Raw genomic sequence first — 22,457 nt, forward strand, 5'->3', positions numbered from 1 at the left:
TGGGGCCCCGACATGGGATAATCACCACACCACCACGGGGATATGAACACACACACAAAATGCGCCACACACTACCACGTGCTCGAACACATATACCACCCTCAGCACACATTTCACCACACATACACCAACCTCGCCACATAAAAGTTGAAACACAAAAGTCGCCGCTCAAAACTCGCCACGGGCAAAACTCTCCACATGCAAAACTCGCCACACGTGCAAAACTCACCTCATGGAAAACTCGCCACACGCAAAACTTGCACACGCGGAAAAATTGCCACATGCACAAAAGTTGCAACACATGCAAAAGTTGCCTCACACAAAACTTGCACATACTCAAAAGGCACCACACATAAAACTCGCCACGCGCAAAACTCTCCATGCGCAAAACTTGCTGCACACAACTTGCTACACTAACCTGTCACATGCAACTCGACACACAAAGTTGCTACACGCATGTCGCCACACAAAACTCATCTCACAAAAGTCGCTACATGCATGTCGCCACATGCAACTCAACACACACAACTTGACACACGTAACCCACCATAAAACACACACAAGTCTGGTATTATCCTTCAAAAATAAAAATCTGATTAATAAGCAGACAAACTACAAGAGCAACAAATGTACCATATAGGAATCCGGCAGCTGTCAGTCACATGACCAGTCTATTATGTGTATGTGTGAGCTAATATATACTGCCAGGGGGAGGGCTTCCTGTTGGCTGGGGATTTATCAGGCTGCCAATTTAGCTTACAAATACTGAGGTAAAAATACTGACCAAATAACGTGTGAACGAGGTCTAATACAGGAGGAGATGACATACAGATATATACTATATACAGGAGGAGATGACACACAGGTATATACTATTTACAGGGGAGATGACACACAGGTATATACTATATACAGGAGGAGATGACACACAGATATATACTATATACAGGAGAGATGACACACAGGTATATACTATATAGAGGAGGAGATGACATACAGGTACATACTACATACAGGAGGAGATGACATACAGGTATATACTATATACAGGAGGAGATGACACACAGGTATATACTATATACAGGAGCAGATTACCTACAGGTATATAGTATATACAGGAGGAGATGACATACAGGTATATGCTATGTATAGGAGGAGATGACATACAGGTATATACTATATACAGGAGGAGATGACACACAGATATATACTATATATAGGTGAGATGACACACAGGTATATACTATATACAGGAGGAGATTACATACAGGTATATACTATATACAGGGGAGAAGACACACAGCAGGTATATACTATATACAGGGGAGATGACATACAGGTATATACTATATACAGGAGATGACATACAGGTGTATACTATATATAAGGGAGATGACAAACATGTATATACTGAGGTGAAAATGAGAGGTGTGAGGTGAAAATGAAAAGGTGTGAGTGCAAAATGAGAGGAGTGAGGGAAAATAGTGGCGTGATCGGAAAATGACAGATGTGAGGTCGAAATGACAAGTGTTAGGGGGGAATGAGAGGAGTGAGGGGGAAAATAAGAGGAGTGAGGGGGAAAATGAGAGGTGTGAGGGAGAAAATTAGAGATGTGAGGGGGAAAATGAAAGATGTGATGGGGAAAATGAGAGGCGTGATGGGAAAATAAGAGAAGTGAGGTGCTATAACTAACCACAGATATTTACTATGCCCAGGCAACGCCGGGCTCTTCAGCTAGCTTAGATTTACAATTTCCATGCTTTTCTCATGGTCAACTTTATGTGGCCTGTTCAAGAGTTGGAACAGCCAAAAATCTGTTTGTCTTTGCACCTGAAGGAAAACTAAGAATGTCGTTTATCAAAAGGCTCTCGATTAAGTAGTAGAAGATTACTTCACATTACTTGGCCAATTTAGTTAAATCTGTGTGGAATATCTCTGGTGTTGAAATATATGTTGTAAAATGCTTCTATTAGCTTAGTTTTTGCCTTTTAATAATTACATTTCTATCTATTTGTTTTGTGTTTTTTTGTGCAGAATAAATTTTTGTTAACACATTCTATTTTGCTAACAGCAGTTATTACCCCGGGCGAAGCCGGGTAGTACAGCTAGTTTGAAATAAATGCAAAAAATTACAGACTTTTGTTTATTACTTCAAAGTTGTAGTTAACTTTGTAGTTTGGGATACGATTGAATTCGATATGGAGTGATCACTACATGAGATTAAAGGTACTGTCACATTAAGCGACGCTGCAGCGATATAGACAACGATGCCGATCGCTGCAGCGTCGCTGTTTCGTCGTTGTGTGGTCGCTGGGGAGCTGTCACACAGACAGCTCTCCAGCGACCAACGATACCGAAGTCCCCGGGTAACCAGGGTAAACATCGGGTTACTAAGCGCAGGGCCGCACTTAGTAACCCGATGTTTACCCTGGTTACCAGTGTAAATGTAAAAAAAACAAACACTACATACTTACATTCCGGTGTCTGTCGCGTCCCCCGGCGTCCGCTTCCCTGCACTGTGTAAGCGCCGGCCGTAAAGCAGAGCGGTGACGTCACCGCTGTGCTCTGCTTTACGGCCGGCCGGCGCTATTTATGGACAACTGTTTATCACTGTCACATAATGGTAGTTCTGCTTCATGTCACCTGTCTTATCTATGGCATTATTTCTGGGCTGTATTGTGAATAAATATGTGATTTTTCAGAATTTGTATTAGTCTATGCCTGATGAAGGGACCTGAGTAGTCTCGAAAGCTTACAATTTGTTACCATCTTTTCAGTTAGCCATTAAAAGGTATCAACCACTGAGGACTCTCAAGTCTAAATATTTTTCACAACTTATAATGAACATTTTGAGAAAATCTCCAATAAAAACATAATAAACAAAAAGTCTACAACAGTGGTTTTTAAAGCCAGTACTGCAGAAATGTTTGTAAACCAGTCAAAATGTTTCTCTTGAACATAGAACAACAATGATAAAATAAACGAGCACAAGATAATATACAAGGAGACGGGCGACAGAAGGAAAGGTCTTGAATAATGTTCCCCTGACATATCAATTCTTGGAAAGTGTACTCCTGTCAGGATGCAGTGAAGTTAAAGCACAAGTCATTAAATTAAAAGATGTTTCAAGTCCAACCATCCCCAGGGAGGAAACGGCCCCACACAAGACAAATGCTGTTATTTATGTGGCGAGGTCAGGAGTTTGGGCACAGAAAATATGAGCTCCAGGTCAGCCCTTTACCTATGGTGCTTAAGACACCAGCAGAATTGAAGGAAGTGGATGTAGGCATTCCAAAATTCCTTTAAACCTCTGGTGTGCCATTGACAGCTGCCCATATGAATGAAGTGATTCTATATTTCCCTTAGGAAGGATGTAGTCCAGTGTTAAAGTAACATCCATGGTGAGGAGTAGAGTGCACGGCCTAGTGAACTATTCGGTCACACCAAATACTAATTGGCTTATAGGACGGATGGACTTAAATTCTCCAGAAAACAGGATATTTATACAATGCTAAAAATAATGAAATACTAACCTTTCACATTGGAATTCATATCAATCTCCTAATATGAGATACTACATAACACCCTTTAGAGAGCAAACATTTTTACATGGAGGTTTCCTGGTGGTCAAGACTTGTTTAGTGGTTAAAAGGAATGGAGGTTATGATTAGGAAGCATCGCTTCGAAACGCGTCAACCTTGTTAATGAATTTCTCGCGGGACTGTCTCCTCGGATACGATATATAATCCATGTCAAGTGTTAACTTTACCGTGATACTATGTTTTAAAGGATTAAATAAATCCTGGGATTTTATCTGAAGTGCCGAATCTATTTCTTCATTTTTCTACATGGACTGCTTCCCCTTGCTTTGTGGGATCCCGTGCACTCGATGATAGGTGAGCTGATCATTTTTTCTTTATTGTGGTTAAAGGGAATCCATCACAACCAAAAATGTTATTTACAAGAGTAATCTGCAGGTAAAAAAATGTTTAATCCTTGAGTAGATGGCTTACTGAAGCAGTAGCTGCAGGGAGAAAATTAAGTTTTATTCCGCCTGCAGCCGCTCACTTTCAGTCATTGAGGTACTACACAATCACCGTTCACTATACAGGGAGCGCGGCAGTAATCACTTTCCCCTGCACTTTGATTGTGCAGGCTGTTAATCAGAGGCAGGGAGTGATTACATTCGCTCTGACTGTGTAGTGGTGTAAGGAAATTAACACACTGCCCATGTCCCCCCTTCAATAAACAAGTATATTGCTAGAATATGTAATGTGAATTCTGATATGCATTAACGAAGTACGCTGTTTGACAGTAGGAGAGCAAGAGTTAATGTTTAGGACTAGCCCAGAGTGAAAGGGGCTAAGCTGATAAGAGACAGTTCCCATTGGAACGTTAGAAAGGGCCTGGAGTGTGTAGAGAGAAGACCTAAGGTCTAATGTGAGCAGTGTCGCTTGACGTGGGTGTCCCTAATGAGAGAGGAAACAGAGGATAGCAAGATCCTGAGCAGAGAATTAGAATACGCTTGTCTGCCCTCTACCTTTGCTTTACCGATGGATGGAGGGTGGGTGAGGAGCCACCATCAGGACTCCTTTGAGCACTCAAAATACAAGATACCAGTAATATAAATAAATAAATGACTTAGATATTTCTGGTGCATTTTAATTAAATGTTTTTTTTACCTTGGCTAGACTTGGTTATACAATTAAATTTCATCCTATTTGCTCCAAAGAACACGAGTATAATAAAAAAAAAAAAAAACAGCACTGAGTAATAAAGCGCTACAGGCTGGGAAATATATAAAGGGTGTTATTATAAATATGTCATGTCTACTTGGGCCTTCTGGGTGATCCATAATTATAGGAGGCTAGTCGTGGTTTTTTAGCTGAAAAGTAAACCAAGACTTGACAAGACGTGTTGTAAAACTTGTTAAATAATACGACGAGTCTTATGCACACCATTAAGGAATTGTGAATTGCTCTGGAGGACCTGTCCTGCATTACAGACAGTGGGCACTGTGCAATAATCAAATTCCCCTGTTGTGGCACTGCAGGAATTTTGAACTCGTACTACCGCATCTTCTCACAGATTACAGTTTATCATTGCGGGTTTAAGCAACAGCATAAACAGTGATCACTTTATTTCCACTTTATTTCAAAGGAAATCTAATTGATAGGAAAAAGCAATACATTACAATAATTTAAATTGGAAAAATTTTAGATTCTTCAGATTCAATTTTAAGCCCAATTTTGTGATGTCCCTATTTTCTGTGCCGAATTGCAGGGTCTGTATAAGAATGCCCATGCTTAATATTTTTGTGTAAGATTTCTTTTTTACAGCGTGGACAAAAGAAGAACGGATGTTTCCTGAAGCATGTGAATGGGGTTGAAAAATGCCCATATACCTCACTTTGTACACTAAATGTTATTGAATTTGATAAGGATTTAAGGTTTAGAGTTCATAATTAAACCCTTATCAATTCCTGAATATGTGCATACACAGAGAAATAAAGATTCCTTGCTCTTTATTCTCTACTGCACACAGACTGAAGCAGCAGTATGGGAGACATTCTACATTCTACAGCAGTACTGAGCTGTATAGCTGGGAATCCAGCACTTGTCTAAGGTAAAAACAGGAGATGCAGCGCTATCTGCTTGTGTCTGCTTCTCTCTCACTGTGCTGAATGTTCCTCAATTTGACTCTCCCTCCACTGAGTATAATAAGGTGTAAGTTGACAACCTCACAGTGCTGTCAGTCTGTGTTGCTTTGACCAAGACATTTTGAGCTGTTTTTTTTTTTTCAGAATGGAGGAGGAGTTCAGGAGACAGGAAGCAGGAGAAGTTGCTCATAAGAAGCATATTCCTCTGATAAGATATATTACAACTTTTCCTAAATTCACTTGTGCTATTGATTTATAAAAAGTTTGTTGAACAGACATTGACCACTTAACCCCTACAGGCATATGACGTAATGGTACTTCATATGCCAGCTCCCTGACTTTGATGTGGAATCACAAGGCACATCTTTCCTGGCAGGTGATGGCTGTGTTTTTTGGTACTGATCTGCCGCCAACAGTCGTGGATAGAGCGGAGCTTTGCCAGTAGCCGTTAACCTGTCACAGGTTGACAGGGGGACGTATCATTCTATGTACCCATCAGCACATCTGTGACGTGATCTTGGGGCGCCAATAGGTTGCCATGATGACCAGGGGTTTGCTGTAGGCCTTTGTATCAGTCATGACCGTATTCCTGTGAAAGCTAGCCTGTAGCTGTTGCTATAATTTTTGCTATATATAGCAATACTGTGGTATAGCTATGTATAGTAGAAGTGATCAGAAAACCGCAGGTTTAAGTCTCGTAAAGGGACTAACAAATACAGTTGAATGTAAAGAAAAAAATAGTAAAAATATGAAACAAATAAAAAAAAAATAAAAGTCCAAATCACCCTTTTTTTCCCCCATTAAGAATAAATAAATAAACATATGTTATCACTGTGTTTGGAAACGTCTGATCTATCAAAATCTAAAATAAATAAGATCGGTCGGTGAATGGTTGAAAAGAAAAAAAAAAAACACTAGAAATTACATTTTTTCGGCCTCTGTAACACTGCAATAAAATGTAAAAAAATCAAAACATCATATCTACATTAAAATAGTATCAATAGAAAGTCAGCTCAGGGCGCAAAAAATAAGCCATAAGACATCCAACATCAAAGAATTGAAAACGCTACAGGTCTCAGAAAATGGCGAGACAAGTGAATTTTTTTTTTTTACGTGGTGAAAAAAATATCTATGCATGTTTGGTATCCGTTTACTTGCACTTACCCGGAGAATAATATTACCAGGACTGTTTTATTGTATCATGAACAAGGTAAATTTTAAAACATTTTTACTATTTTGCTACACTTTTCATTTTTTTCACGCTTTCCAGTACATCACATCGTAAAATAAATGGAGTAAATCAAATGGAAAACTCATCCTACAAAAGAAATCCCTCATATGGCAATGTGGATGGAAAAATAAAACAGTTACAGCTCTTGGAAGAAGGAAAATAAAAAATAAAAGCACAAAAACAAAAAAAATCACCCTATTAGGAAGGGGTGAAAGTCGTTCTGGAGCGCCCCCAAGGGCAGTGGGGTACTCGGTACCGGGTCCTTCGGTTTACAGGGGGGATGTCACGGTGGCTGACCCGGTCCGTGGCCCTGGGACGTCCGTGTAAAAGGGAAAGGTCTTTAAAGGGGAAATGTTCGTGACGCCACCTGTGGTATTCGGTCAGGGTGACCGACGCTGCTTTAAGGGGTCCGCTGGGGTGCTGTTATGGCAGCTAGATGGTATACCTTCCCACCGGTGAAGTGTATCCCCAGGGCTTCCCAATGTGTAGATGGTGGATGGTGAGAGGTGCAGTGAAGAACGAGGACACAAGGTTGCAGTCTCTTTACCTTTACTGAAGGCTTCAGCATCCGCAGTCCAGAGCACCAGATCACAGGGCAGACAGAGTCCGGCCGGTTTGGAGGTAAGCTTCTCATAAGGTCCTCACAGATGTTGTAGATGTTATGTCTCTCTCTCTGTCCCCCAGATGGATAGGACAAAGCCGTATGACCGGTGGCCTGAGGCGCTTTACAGGGACTCTATCATGCCCCAGCCTCTAAGGGGTGCCACCTTGCCTCCTGGGTGTAGGGCGGGCAGGTAACGTGAAATTAGCTGTCCTGCCAGTCTCTGGAGCAAGGCATAAAGGATCAGTGCTCCCTCAGTGTTCCGGCTATTGGGATCCTGCACCTGAGAAGGAGGCACGCTGTGTAGGGCTGGTCTCCTCCTGGCATTCACTCCTTTGCTACGACTTCTTCACCCTCTCTACAATACAGTTCTCCTTCAGTGTCTCTTTCTAGAAGCTGCAGCTCTCAGGGCATGCACAGCTCAGTGTCCTGTCTCGATCTCTGACAGGATCCCACCCCTGTCAGGGACCAACTACCTGAGCGAAGCTCAGCCAGCAACTAACTAACTTCCGCCCCAGGCAACCAGTTTTACCTCAGTGTGAGGAGTGCCCTAATAAATAGGAGCAGAGCTCCCCCTGGTAGCCTGGAGTGTGAAATGTGTTGCATGTTTGTGATACCTGGATTCAGTTGTTCTTTGCCTCCAAATGTAATATCACTCTCCCCTAGAGGAAAATGACATTACTGCAACGACCAGGACCCTGGGGCGCTGCAGTTCAACCCACCAACATGTATGGGGGGGCTCCTCTACACTCACCCAAAAAGATGATGTTGGGGAAGATAGGGATCGTGTGGTTTGAAATCAAACACTTAAACCATCTGGACTGAGCAGGCATGTGTATGGGATACTTGGGTGAGAGTGCTAGCAGCCAAACAAGCATTTGGTCAAAAGTTTCTAAGGTATTTGGGAACCTTAAAGGGGATTTCCCACAAACAAAAGTTTTTTATCAATAGATCTTGGAATAATAATTTCCACAATTGGATGTGATTAAATAAAATGTTCCTGTGCTGAGATAATCTTATACATGTGCCCCTGCTGTGTACTTTGTAATGGCTGTGTCTGACTGTACAGGAACATGGCCTGATCATACCACAGCTCCTGGGCAGGGGAGGAAGCAAAAGAGAATATACAGACAGGACAGCACGGGATCACAGCTGATTCTTTTTGTGAGGTAAAACATTTCACTGCCTGTTTTTAAACAATGTTTTACTTCAAAGAGAGAATCATTTGTGCTCCCACGCTGTAATGTTTGTATACGTTTTTCTCCTCCCCTGCCCAGGAGCTGTGCTATGATCAGGCCATGTTCCTGCACGGTCAGACACAGCCATTACACAGTACACAGCAGGGGCACATTTATAAGATTATCTCAGCACAGGAACATTGTATTTAAAGACATCCAATTGTGGAAATTATTATTTTGCGATTTATTGATTAAAATGAACCTTTGTCCGTGGGAAAACCCCTTTAAATCTAAGCACAATACAGAGTGGAAAGCAAGCGTGTGTTTAGAGCAACAAAAAGAGATTCATTAAGGGAAGAGGTCAATATCTGTTCAGTAGTAATTTCTCTCATATATTACGGGGGCCTTTGAGTATTGTAGATGATGGTAAACACGTGAAGTTAATTGAAATAAATGAATGGATGACAAGCCATTTTAGCTAATCTTGAAAACAATGTGCAAGATCCCAGGAGCCTTGTGTACTTTAGTTTATCAATGTTATCGCGTCTAATGGTTGTTTCTGTAAATATTAGGAGCTGCACCGAGCTAATGACGCTCATCAGGCCCTTAGTTTGCAGTGTTTTGTAGTCAGAATGTTTATATAATGCATATTTGTGTTCTTAGTAAAAAGAAAAAAGAAAATATATATTTTTTTCTCAATAAATAAGAAGTTTTATTATAAATTTTATAATGTGCTCTACATTTTTAAAGGACTATTTCTTTTTTTCTGTCTTTTGACTAATCTAATTACTCTACTAAAGCTACTGTCACACAGTGCAAGTTTGATCGCTACGACGGCACAATCCGTGACGTCGCAGCGATCGTATAATTATCGCTCCAGCGTCGTAGACTGCGGTCACACTGTGCAATCACGGCGCTGGAGCGATGCCGAAGTCCCCGGGTAACCAGGGTAAACATCGGGTTACTAAGCGCAGGGCCGCGCTTAGTAACCTGATGTTTACCCTGGTTACCAGCGTAAACGTAAAAAAACCAAACAGTACATACTCACATTCCGGTGTCTGTCCCCCGGCGTCTCAGCTTCTCTGCACTGTGTAAGCACAGCGGCCGGAAAGCAGAGCGGTGACGTCAGACGCTTGCCGGCGCTCACAGTGCAGAGAAGCTGAGACGCCGGAGGACAGACACCGGAATGTAAGTATGTACTGTTTGGTTTTTTTACGTTTACGCTGGTAACCAGGGTAAACATCGGGTTACTAAGCGCGGCCTTGCGCTTAGTTACCCGATGTTTACCCTGGTTACAAGCGAACACATCGCTGGATCGCTGTCACACACAACGATCCAGCGATGTCAGCGGGTGATCAAGCGACGAAAGAAAGTTCCAAACGATCTGCTACGACGTACGATTCTCAGCAGGGTCCCTGATCGCTGCTGCGTGTCAGACACTGCGATATCGTAACGATATCGCTAGAACGTCACGAATCGTACCGTCGTAGCAATTAAAATGGCACTGTGTGACGGTACCCTTAGCTGCTAGAATCCTCTTTCCAACTGAATGCCCCATGTCCATTTTTAACTACTTTGGAAGGACTAAATCATGAGCCGGTCCTTTTTATTGGGCATACATGCATATATACATATACATGAGATCTACTTTGAGGCATCATTTGTCTAAGCTAAGTACCGTAAGCCTAACTTTTCTAACCTCTCACTATAACAGAGACCTTCCAATCCATGAAATAATCTTCTAGCTTTCCAATATTTTTTTTAAAATGTTGTTGAGCCCAAAATTCAAAATTAGATTCCATATTCAAGGGGCATCTTATCATTGGAAATCATTAGACAATTGAAACTAATCTAAAACCAACAGTATAGAAGTCAGTGGCCATAATGGTCAAAAGGGAACACGGTATTTAGTTGGATATGTTTTCCTGTTTCAGCCAAATTGGCCAAACACCATTATACTTAAAAATGCCGTACATAAAATACAAATATGAAAAAAAATTAAAATAAAATAAAAGTCCAAATCACCCTTTTTTTGCCATTAAGAATAATAAAAAAAAAAAAATAGTATAGTATAGGACTAAGGCCGGGGTCACACTAGTGTATGGCATCCGATGCAAGATGATATCCGAGTGATGTGCGCTGTGTCACTCGCACCCATAGGCTTATATGGGTGCGAGTGAGCCGAGACTCGGCCGAGTGTCGGTGACAATCGCAGCATGCTGTCATTTCACTTGCACGTATACTGCGGCCGAGAAAAAAAAAAACAGTGATGGGAGCTGCTCCATAGACTGGCGGTCTGAGTGCTATGTAATGTAGCACTCGTCCATATTATAAGCTAGTGTGACTCCAGCCTAATGTATATAGGCATATTAGGCATGTAGCATGCTACAGCACAGGTTTTGCTAAATGTAAAATACATTTTTATAACCTCACAATATTCTATGTAGTATGTAAGATAGGGGGGCAGGTCAGTGACGGATCAGTGACCTGTCGTAAGCCATACAGATGAATATCTAAGTGCACCAATCAAAAGGAGCCGAACATAAGATCGCAAATGATATATATATAGGGACAATAATATTACGTAAAAATGCCTTTATTAATGAAAATGTAAATGGCAATTGGTAACACCAACACAATACAGATAAAAATAGTAATTATACCAATTAAAAATTAAATATCAACATTAACACCAGGTAAAACAAAATGAGATAGTGCCAATTGTACATATTAAATGTTATAGCCCAACACAGCAACACTGTGAATGTAAATGTCTGTCAAATAACAGATAATATTACACCAGAAAATTATAAAAATTATAAAACATTTCGCTATAACAATACACTTAATGGGGTTGAAAACCCCTATATACAAATAGCGGTGGACTATATATCTGCAGTATTATAAATGCTGGCTCTGATATAGTATATCCTCAATCAGTATTGCATTACAGCAGAGTCGCAGCAAGGGCACATAGAAATATATAAGAGTAAATGAATACCTGGTGATTAGTAATTGGCGGTGCGGCACACTGTATGGATCAATATATGGGGCCATTATACGGTATGGAGCATTACATGGGGGCCATTATACTGTATGAATCACTATATGCTGCTATTATATACTATATGAAGCAATGTAAGCGGCACATTATACTATATGGAGCATTATATGGGGCCCATTATATTGTATGGCGCATTATATGGGGCCCAATATACTATATGGAGCAATAAATGGGGCACATTATACTAGATGGAGCAATATTTGGGACCATTATATACTTTATGGAGCAATATATTGAGCCCATTATACTGTATGGAGCAATATATGGGGCCCATAATAGTGTAAGTAGCAATATGTGGTGCCCATAATACTGTATGGAGGATTATACTCTCTGGTCTAAAATGAAACGTTTGCAGTCTCTCTGTGTGCCTGCAGACTTTTGAATCCCCCAGGGCACGCACTGTGTGCTGCTGGGATTCACCGGTTTCTGATTGTAGAATTTACAAAAGATATCACTCATGTTATGTAATAATTAAAATCTTTGGAATTCTACTGTGTCTATATTTCTTAACTGTGCATTATGAATTGTGGTATGTTTTAAAGGGGCCCACTGAGACTCTTTCACTCGGGGCCCATGAAAACCTGGAGGCGGCATTACGTAGAACTGCCCGCACTATAGACATGAATGCCAACCAGACGGGAGGTACAGACACGTATGTGCTGCTATGAAGTGCAGTGAACGTAGGCATATACAGTTTAAATAGACCGTATGGACCGGAAGTGGCGGGAAAGAGGGGGAGTGCAGCTAACACAGGAATGGGAGGCAAGGAGAGACACAAAAGGATGGAAGTGTGGCAAAAAGATGTAAATGGGGAACATAAAGGCACATTTTTCTGTATTTGAGCAACAGGTCATGGATTTGTCCATTTTCCCTGATCCTCTATCCATTACTTCTTTAGGCTTACACCTTAAATGTAGATCCAGACCCCCACCCTATTTACAGAGTTGAGGCCTATATTCACACAGTCTCACAGTCACTGGGCATAGACAAGGTCATTAAGTCCTACAAATTGGGACATTTAATGCACAGATTCAACGTGACTATTGAAGAAACTATAGCACTTAATGCACTCAAAAATGACAAATCCTCCATAAGAAAAGCGTCTGATGAAGGACGATCTCTAGTGATAATGGATGAATCCTACTATATATCTAACATTCTACTGCAATTGTCTGATTGTGAGAACTATACACCAATTCCATTGAAACCTGTTGCTTTTATCACAAATAAGATCAGTAACATCTTGGATCGATATTTACACTTACAGGCAGGGTCGGCCTTAGCCTGAATGGTGCCCTGTGCACACGGCCGGACTGACCATCTGGCAATGGCAGAGGTGGAAGAACGTGAGGAGAGTACTGGGATAGCAGTAAAATAAAGATGTCTGTGTGTTACATCTTATACATGCGACTTTAATATATGCGGTGACGTGCTAACTAGATGTGAACTAGATGTGAACGGTCTTGCTCAATAAAAGTGAATAGAGGTGTGGAAATTGCATTCTTGCATTCACATGACGGCCTGCTTCCAATGACCTGGAGAATCCTGACAGTGTGTACTGTGAAAATTCAGAAGTCTGAATTCACATAGATTTTAACCTCAAGCCTGGACAACCCCTTTCATGATCAGTATGGTGCTGTATATTCTGGTTATGGTTGGTTGTTACATTGCAATATTATTATTACTCAATCTTATATAGCGGTTTAGTTGGTATTATTAGAAATATTGGTAGATTTACTTCAGGCAGGGTAATATTAGTAATAAAGACCCCCATCTGGTGCTCAAATGCCAGAGCTGAAATTCAGTCCCAGTCCGTCCCCGCCCTATGTCATGCTGTTCTCAAATTATGTAGCAAAAACCTAGTGACAGTTTCCCTTTAAACATATATAGGGGCAGTCACAGCACCAGACAATGCCGAGGAGATGTTCGGGCACAAGGTACTTCCGTAGTGGACCTTGCACACATAATATACGTGGCCCTACCTGAGTTTACTCTGAGGAGACAGAGAGTCAAGTGAAAACGGTGAAGAATTTCTTGATCCAAAACCTAATGGCGAGTGAGTATTCAGCGATTCTAAAGAGGGGCTTTTACGGGGGAACCGATCCGGCGTCATATCCTCTCTTTGTCCTTTCAACTTATCTGTAGGCAAAAATTAAAATGTTGTTATTTTATTAATTAAACAGTAACAGATTAATAAAATATATAAATCTATGTATTCTTAGATTAGGGAATTGCCAAATTACCGCTAACCATACAGATATAGCAGAGCGGAAGAACACGGTTTTCCACGGATTTATTTTCATGGTGAGGAATGAAGAGTCAATATTCACATTCTTATGCATAAAACTTTGATGTGTTTTATTGCTCAATTAGAAGAAATAAACCCTAGATGAAAGCAATACAGTAAAGCTATACAGATCCATATCACAGCAGTACATCTAACGTACCCTGCAAATTTATTACTGGATTAAAAACATTTCTGGTCTAGCATTAAAGGGCATCTCTACACAATAACTTATAGCTATATTATTATAACAATTGCCAAATGCGTAGACAGGTCTGTGTCTCGCTCCAGGATATCCTTCAAATATATCAGATATCCATCTCCTCCCTGAAATACAATTACACATTATTAAAGAAGATAAAGGACAGGAAAACATTTATTGGGAACAATCATGTACATTGTGAGGCAATTTGTCCATTTTTCCTGGTAAACGCATAAGATATATAAGCACCCACAATTGTATCAACCACAGGACTAAGGGGAAGTTACACCTTTATCAGAGCTACAGATAATGGAGATGCCAAATATTATCACACAGGACAAATTTTCCAAAGTCATAACTCAAAGTCTACAAACAGTAAAACTATGCGGAATTGATACATTAAAAGGGTTCTCCCACCAACTATTGTGAATTTTTTGGCCAAATTTTGTGCTAAGCATCTCATGTGTTTATTCATATATTTCACAAGCCATTATGATATTCACAATTCATGTATCACACATTCATTTAATAATAATAATAATAATAATAATAATAATTTTATTTATATAGCGCCAACATATTCCACAGCGCTTTACAACTTATAGAGGGGACTTATACAGACAACAGACATTACAGCATAACAGAAATCACAGTTCAAAATAGATACCAGGAGGAATGAGGGCCCTGCTCGCAAGCTTACAATCTATGAGGAAAAGGGGAGACACAAGAGGTGGATTCATTTGCTTAGTACAATTGAGTGCAACCATTTATCTATTTGCTATGACACCCATGGTGTCAATATGATCACTGCACCCCTAGATGAATTCATTGAGATGTGTAGTTTGTAAAGGAGAGTCCCTTATTATGAGGGTTCTGCTGTTCTGGGACCTCAGGGGCTCTGCCAGTGGGTCATGGCACCTGCAAACCATAACAGCACAATCTGCACTATAAAATGGCACACTCCTTCCCTTCTGAACTGCACACTGTACCTAAAAAGTATTTCCCGATTACATGTAGGGTATTGGCGCACTCTGGTGGAATTTCACAAAAAATGGAGAGGTCCATTTTTTCCTATTAGCACTTATAAAAATGAAAAACGTGGGGTTAAAATTATTATTTTTTCATCACCCAATGGTATAAAATTATGTGAGACACACATGGTGTCAAAATGCTCACTGCAACCATCGATGGGGGGGTTTAGTTTGTAAAATGGGGTCACTTATGGTGAGTTCTGTTATGATCCGGTGACCTTGGAGCCGCATGAAACTTTCTCTGGAGTAGGTGGATACTATACTGACTGCAGATCCTGAACCAACACCGCAACTAGAAGTAGCCTTGGGGTGTGCCTAACAAACCCTAGACACCTCGACACAGCCGGAGGACTAAATACCCCTATAGATGGAAATAGGAATACTACCTTGCCTCAGAGCAGAACCCCAAACGATAGGCAGCCCCCACGAATATTGACTGTGAGTAGGAGAAGAAAAGACACACGCAGGCAGAAAACAAGATTTAGCAAAAAAGGCCACTCTAGCTAAATAGGAAAGGATAGGACAGAATACTAGGCGGCCAGTATTAAAACCCTTCAAAAAATATCCACAGCAGATAATACAAAAAATTCCACAATCTAACTAAAGACGTGGAAATAATATCTGCAACCCCAGAGAATCCAACAAGACTGAGAAAATACTGACACAATCTAAGCTGGACAAGAAAACACAAAAGAATAGCACTGAATCATAAAGCACACAGCATGTGTGCCACAGAAAAAAAACCCAGGCATTTATCTTTGCTGATTTGGCAGAAAGGCAGGAGGAACCAGGCAGAGGTCCAACACCTCCCAACAACAATTGACAACTGGCAAGGACTAATGGATCCTGCACACCTAAATACCCCAGTCAGAACTGCAATCAGCAGAAACACCTGACCAGGACTGCAACTCAGGGACAACTGCATTACCACCTACCACCACCGGAGGGAACCCAAAAGCAGAATTCACAACAGTACCCCCCCTTGAGGAGGGGTCACCGAACCCTCACCAGCGCCCCCAGGCCGATCAGGACGAGCCAGATGAAAGGCACGGACCAAATCAGCAGCATGGACATCAGAAGCAAAAACCCAAGAATTATCCTCCTGGCCATAACCCTTCCATTTGACAAGGTACTGAAGCCTCCGCCTCGAAAAACGAGAATCCAAAATCTTCTCAACCACATACTCCAACTCCCCATCAACCAAAACAGGGGCCGGAGGATCAACAGAGGGAACAACGGGCACCACATATTTCCGCAATAAAGATCTATGGAAGACATTATGGATAGCAAAAGAGGCCGGAAGCGCCAATCGAAAAGACACCGGATTAATAATCCCACAAATCCTATAAGGACCAATAAACCGAGGCTTAAACTTAGGGGAAGAAACCTTCATAGGAACATGACGGGAAGACAACCAAACCAGATCCCCAACCCGAAGCCGGGAACCAACACACCGACGACGGTTAGCAAAACGATGAGCCTCCTCCTGAGACAACACCAAATTGTCCACCACATGAGCCCAAATCTGCTGCAACCTGTCAACCACAGAATCCACACCAGGACAGTCAGAAGGCTCAACCTGCCCAGAAGAAAAACGAGGATGAAAACCAAAATTACAAATGAAAGGCGAAACCAAAGTAGCTGAACTAGCCCGATTATTAAGGGCAAACTCGGCCAATGGCAAAAAGGCCACCCAATCATCCTGATCAGCAGACACAAAGCATCTCAAATAGGTCTCCAAGGTCTGATTAGTTCGCTCGGTCTGGCCATTTGTCTGAGGATGAAATGCAGAAGAAAAAGACAAATCAATGCCCAGCCTAGCACAAAAGGCCCGCCAAAACCTAGAAACAAACTGGGAACCTCTGTCGGACACAATATTCTCCGGAATACCATGCAAACGAACCACATGCTGAAAAAACAACGGAACCAAATCTGAAGAGGAAAGCAATTTAGGCAAAGGCACCAAATGAACCATCTTAGAAAACCGGTCACAAACAACCCAGATAACCGACATCCTCTGGGAAACCGGAAGATCAGAAATAAAATCCATAGAAATATGTGTCCAGGGCCTCTCAGGGACCGGCAATGGCAAAAGTAACCCACTAGCACAGGAACAACAAGGCTTGGTGTTATGATCCCTAGTGGCTGAGGATCACAAATAGACCAGCAAGAGATTAAACTAAGGACGAGCTCTAGGGAGATGGTAACTGGACTGATCGCAAATCTGAACCTATCCAACACAACTAGAGGTAGCCGGTGAACGTGCCTAAAAAATTCCTAGACGTCTCGAGCCAGCCTGAGGAACTAGCTACCCCTAATGAGAAAGAAGGACCTCGCTTGCCTCCAGAGAAATAATCCCCAAAGATATAGAAGCCCCCAACAAATATTAACGGTAAAGTAAGAAGAAGGCACATACATAGGGATGAAATCAGATTCAGCAAAAGAGGCCCACTAGTACTAGAAAGCAGAAAATAGAGCAGGGGTCTATGCGATCAATAAAAAACCCTTACAAAATATCCATCCTGAGATTTCAAGAACCCACACACCAACTAACGGTGTGTGGGGAGAAACTCAGCCCACTAGAGCAACCAGCAAGCGAGGGAATTACATTTTAGCAAGCTGGAACAGAAAACATGATAAACACTGCTGATCAAAAAATGAGCAAACAAAACTTAGCTTGTCCTGGATGGACTGGGAGCAAGGTAGTCAGAAGGAATCTGAGTAGCACTGATTACATCGACAGCCGGCAACAAGTGGAAGTAAAACAGAGCTATATAGGAACCTCCCAGAGGATAACGAACCAGCTGATAGCCAGAGACCAGCAGGATAACAGACAAAGCCACCAGGGGGAGCCCAAAGCAAAAGTCACACCATACCACCAGTGACCACAAGAGGGAGCCTGAACACAGAGTTCACAACAGTACCCCCCCCTTGAGGAGGGGTCACCGAACCCTCATGAAAACCACCAGGGCGATCAGGATGAGCCACATGGAAGGCACGAACCAAATCGGCTGCATGAACATCAGAGGCGACAACCCAAGAATTATCCTCCTGACCATAGCCCTTCCATTTAACCAAATACTGGAGCCTCCGTCTAGAAATACGAGAATCCAAGATCTTCTCCACCACGTATTCCAATTCTCCCTCAACCAGCACCGGGGCAGGAGGCTCAACCGGAGGAACCACAGGCACCACATACCTCCGCAACAACGAGCGATGGAACACATTATGAATAGCAAATGATGCTGGGAGGTCCAGACGAAATGACACAGGGCCAAGGACTTCCAGAATCTTATAAGGACCGATAAACCGAGGCTTGAACTTAGGAGAGGAGACCTTCATAGGAACGAAGCGAGAAGACAACCACACCAAGTCCCCAACGCGAAGTCGGGGACCCACACAGCGACGGCGGTTGGCAAAGAGCTGAGCCTTCTCTTGAGACAGCTTCAAATTGTCCACCACTTGATTCCAAATCTAATACAACCTATCAACCACAACATCCACTCCAGGACAGTCAGAAGGCTCCACCTGACCCGAGGAAAAACGAGGATGAAACCCCGAATTACAAAAGAAAGGAGAAACCAAAGTAGCAGAACTAGCCCGATTGTTAAGGGCAAACTCGGCCAACGGCAAAAAAGTAACCCAGTCGTCCTGATCAGCAGAAACAAAACATCTTAAATAAGTCTCCAAGGTCTGATTAGTTTGCTCGGTTTGGCCATTCGTCTGAGGATGGAAGGCCGACGAAAAAGACAAATCAATGCCCAATTTAGCACAAAAGGTCCGCCAAAATCTAGACACAAACTGGGATCCTCTGTCAGAAACAATGTTCTCAGGAATCCCGTGCAAACGAACCACATTCTGAAAAAACAGTGGAACCAACTCGGAGGAGGAAGGCAACTTAGGCAAGGGTACCAAATGGACCATCTTAGAAAAACGATCACACACCACCTAGATGACAGACATTCTCTGAGAGACAGGGAGATCTGAAATAAAATCCATGGAAATGTGCGTCCAAGGCCTCTTCGGGACAGGCAAAGGTAACAGCAAACCACTGGCTCGAGAACAGCAAGGCTTAGCCCGAGCACAAATTCCACAAGACTGCACAAAGGAAAGCACATCCTGCGACAAGGAAGGCCACCAAAAAGACCTGGCCACCAAGTCTCTGGTACCAAATATTCCAGGATGGCCCGCCAACACCGAAGAATGAACCTCGGAGATGACTCTGTTGGTCCATCTATCAGGGACAAACAGTCTCTCCGGTGGACAGCGATCAGGTCTATCCGCCTGAAACTCTTGCAGCACACGTCGCAAATCTGGGGAGATGGCAGACAAAATCACCCCTTCTCTAAGAATACCAGCCGGCTCTGAATCTCCAGGAGAGTCAGGCACAAAACTCCTAGAAAGAGCATCAGCCTTCACATTCTTTGAACCAGGCAGGTACGAAACCACGAAATCAAAACGAGAGAAAAACAACGACCAACGAGCCTGTCTGGGATTCAGCCGCTTGGCCGACTCGAGATAAATCAAATTCTTGTGATCAGTCAAGACCACCACACGATGCTTAGCTCCCTCGAGCCAATGTCGCCACTCCTCAAATGCCCACTTCATAGCCAACAACTCCCGATTACCGACATCATAATTCCGCTCGGCAGGCGAAAACTTTCTTGAAAAGAAAGCACATGGCTTCATCACAGAGTCATCGGAGCTTCTCTGCAACAAAACAGCCCCCGCTCCAATCTCGGAAGCATCAACCTCCACCTGGAAGGGAAGTGAGACATCTGGCTGACATAAGACCGGAGCCGAAGAAAACCGGCGCTTCAGCTCCCGAAAGGCCTCCACAGCCGCAGAGGACCAATTAGTCACATCAGAACCTTTCTTGGTCAAATCCGTCAAAGGCTTAACAACACCAGAAAAATTAGCTATGAAGCGATGGTAAAAATTAGCAAAACCCAAGAACTTCTGAAGACTCTTAACAGATGTAGGCTGCGTCCAGTCATGAATAGCCTGAACCTTGACTGGGTCCATCTCAATAGTAGAAGGAGAAAAAATGAAACCCAAAAAAGAAATCTTCTGGACTCCAAAAAGACATTTTGAGCCCTTCACAAATAAAGCATTGTCACGCAGGACCTGAAAGACCATCCTAACCTGCCTAACATGAGACTCCCAATCATCCGAAAAAAACAGAATATCATCCAGATACACAATCATAAACTTATCCAGATATTCACGGAAGATGTCGTGCATAAAGGACTGAAAGACTGAAGGAGCATTAGAAAGTCCAAAAGGCATCACCAGGTACTCAAAATGGCCTTCAGGCGTATTAAATGCAGTTTTCCATTCATCACCCTGTTTTATACGCACAAGGTTATACGCACCACGAAGATCTATCTTGGTGAACCAACTAGACCCCCTAATGCGAGCAAACAAATCAGTTAACAATGGCAAAGGATACTGAAATTTGACCGTGATTTTATTCAAAAGGCGATAATCAATACAAGGTCTCAGGGAACCATCCTTCTTAGCCACAAAAAAGAATCCCGCACCAAGAGGGGAAGAGGACGGGCGAATATGTCCCTTCTCCAAAGACTCCTTTATATAACTCCGCATGGCAGCATGCTCCGGCACAGATAAATTGAAAAGTCGTCCCTTAGGAAACTTACTACCAGGAATCAAATTTATAGCACAATCACAGTCCCTATGAGGAGGTAGAGAATTGAGTTTGGGCTCCTCAAATACATCCTGGTAGTCTGACAAAAACGTAGGGACTTCAGAAGGAGTGGACGAAGCAATTGACACCACAGGAGCGTCACCATGAATTCCCTGACAACCCCAGCTTGACACAGACATAGTTTTCCAATCCAGGACTGGATTATGAGTCTGCAACCATGGTAGACCCAACACGACAACATCATGCAAATTATGCAATACAAGAAAGCGAATCACCTCCTGATGAACAGGAGTCATGCACATGGTCACTTGTGTCCAGTACTGAGGTTTATTCGTAGCCAATGGCGTAGCATCAATTCCCCTTAGTGGAATAGGGAATTTTAAAGGCTCCAAAACAAAACCACAGCGCCTGGCAAATGACAAGTCCATCAGACTCAGGGCAGCACCTGAATCTACAAAAGCCATAACCGGGTAAGATGACAGGGAACAAATCAGGGTAACAGACAAAATGAACTTAGGCTGTAAAGTACCAATGGTGACAGATTTATCAACCTTTTTTTTGCGCTTAGAGCATGCTGAGATAACATGAGCTGAGTCACCACAGTAAAAGCACAACCCATTTTGCCGTCTATAATTTTGCCGTTCACTTCTGGTCAGAATTCTATCACATTGCATAGACTCAGGTGTCTGTTCAGAAGACACCGCCAAATGGTGCGCAGGTTTGCGCTCCCGCAAACGCCGATCAATCTGAATGGCCAAAGTCATTGACTCATTCAGACCTGCAGGCGTAGGGAACCCCACCATGACATTCTTAATGGCCTCAGAAAGACCTTTTCTGAAATTTGCAGCCAGGGCACACTCATTCCACTGAGTAAGCACCGACCATTTCAGAAACAAAAAAGAAAAAAATATTCTCAAGGCTTCTTTTCTCCTGCTTCTGCCATGCAATTAACACTTTGTTGGCCCGCTGTACTGTTATGATCCCTAGTGGCTGAGGATCACAAATAGACCAGCAAGAGATTAAACTAAGGACGAGCTCTAGGGAGATGGTAACTGGACTGATCGCAAATCTGAACCTATCCAACACAACTAGAGGTAGCCGGTGAACGTGCCTAAAAAATTCCTAGACGTCTCGAGCCAGCCTGAGGAACTAGCTACCCCTAAAGAGAAAGAAGGACCTCGCTTGCCTCCAGAGAAATAATCCCCAAAGATATAGAAGCCCCCAACAAATATTAACGGTGAAGTAAGAAGAAGGCACATACATAGGGATGTGTTGTGAATTTGGATTCTGGGCTCCCCCGGTGGCTACTGGTGGAATTGAACTTGTGACATCATCTTCCCTGTTCACCTGTTCTGATTAGATCTGGGTGTCGCTATATAACCTGGCTTCTCTGTTAGATGCTTGCCGGTCAACAATGTTATCAGAAGCCTCTCTGTGCTTGTTCCTGCTCCCAGACATCTACTAGATAAGTTGGACATTCGTCCATGTTTTGTTTTTGTATTTTGGTTCCAGTTCACAGCTGCAGTTTCGTTACTGTGT

At 42.5% G+C, this 22,457-nt stretch overlaps 1 protein-coding gene across 2 annotated transcripts in view; it reads right to left on the bottom strand.

The window, feature by feature from the left end:
* The window catches only part of SPECC1 (sperm antigen with calponin homology and coiled-coil domains 1), a 543,118-nt gene that overhangs the window by 97,181 nt on the left and 423,480 nt on the right, over positions 1–22,457 (bottom strand). For both annotated transcript variants that reach the window (XM_077294264.1, XM_077294265.1), the window contains one exon: positions 13,716–13,872. In XM_077294264.1, coding sequence (XP_077150379.1) covers positions 13,716–13,872 — 157 coding nt within the window. The remainder of the gene's footprint in view (positions 1–13,715; positions 13,873–22,457) is intronic.

This window comes from Ranitomeya variabilis, chromosome 3 (genome assembly GCF_051348905.1).
Source record: "Ranitomeya variabilis isolate aRanVar5 chromosome 3, aRanVar5.hap1, whole genome shotgun sequence".
Lineage (NCBI taxonomy): Eukaryota > Metazoa > Chordata > Amphibia > Anura > Dendrobatidae > Ranitomeya > Ranitomeya variabilis.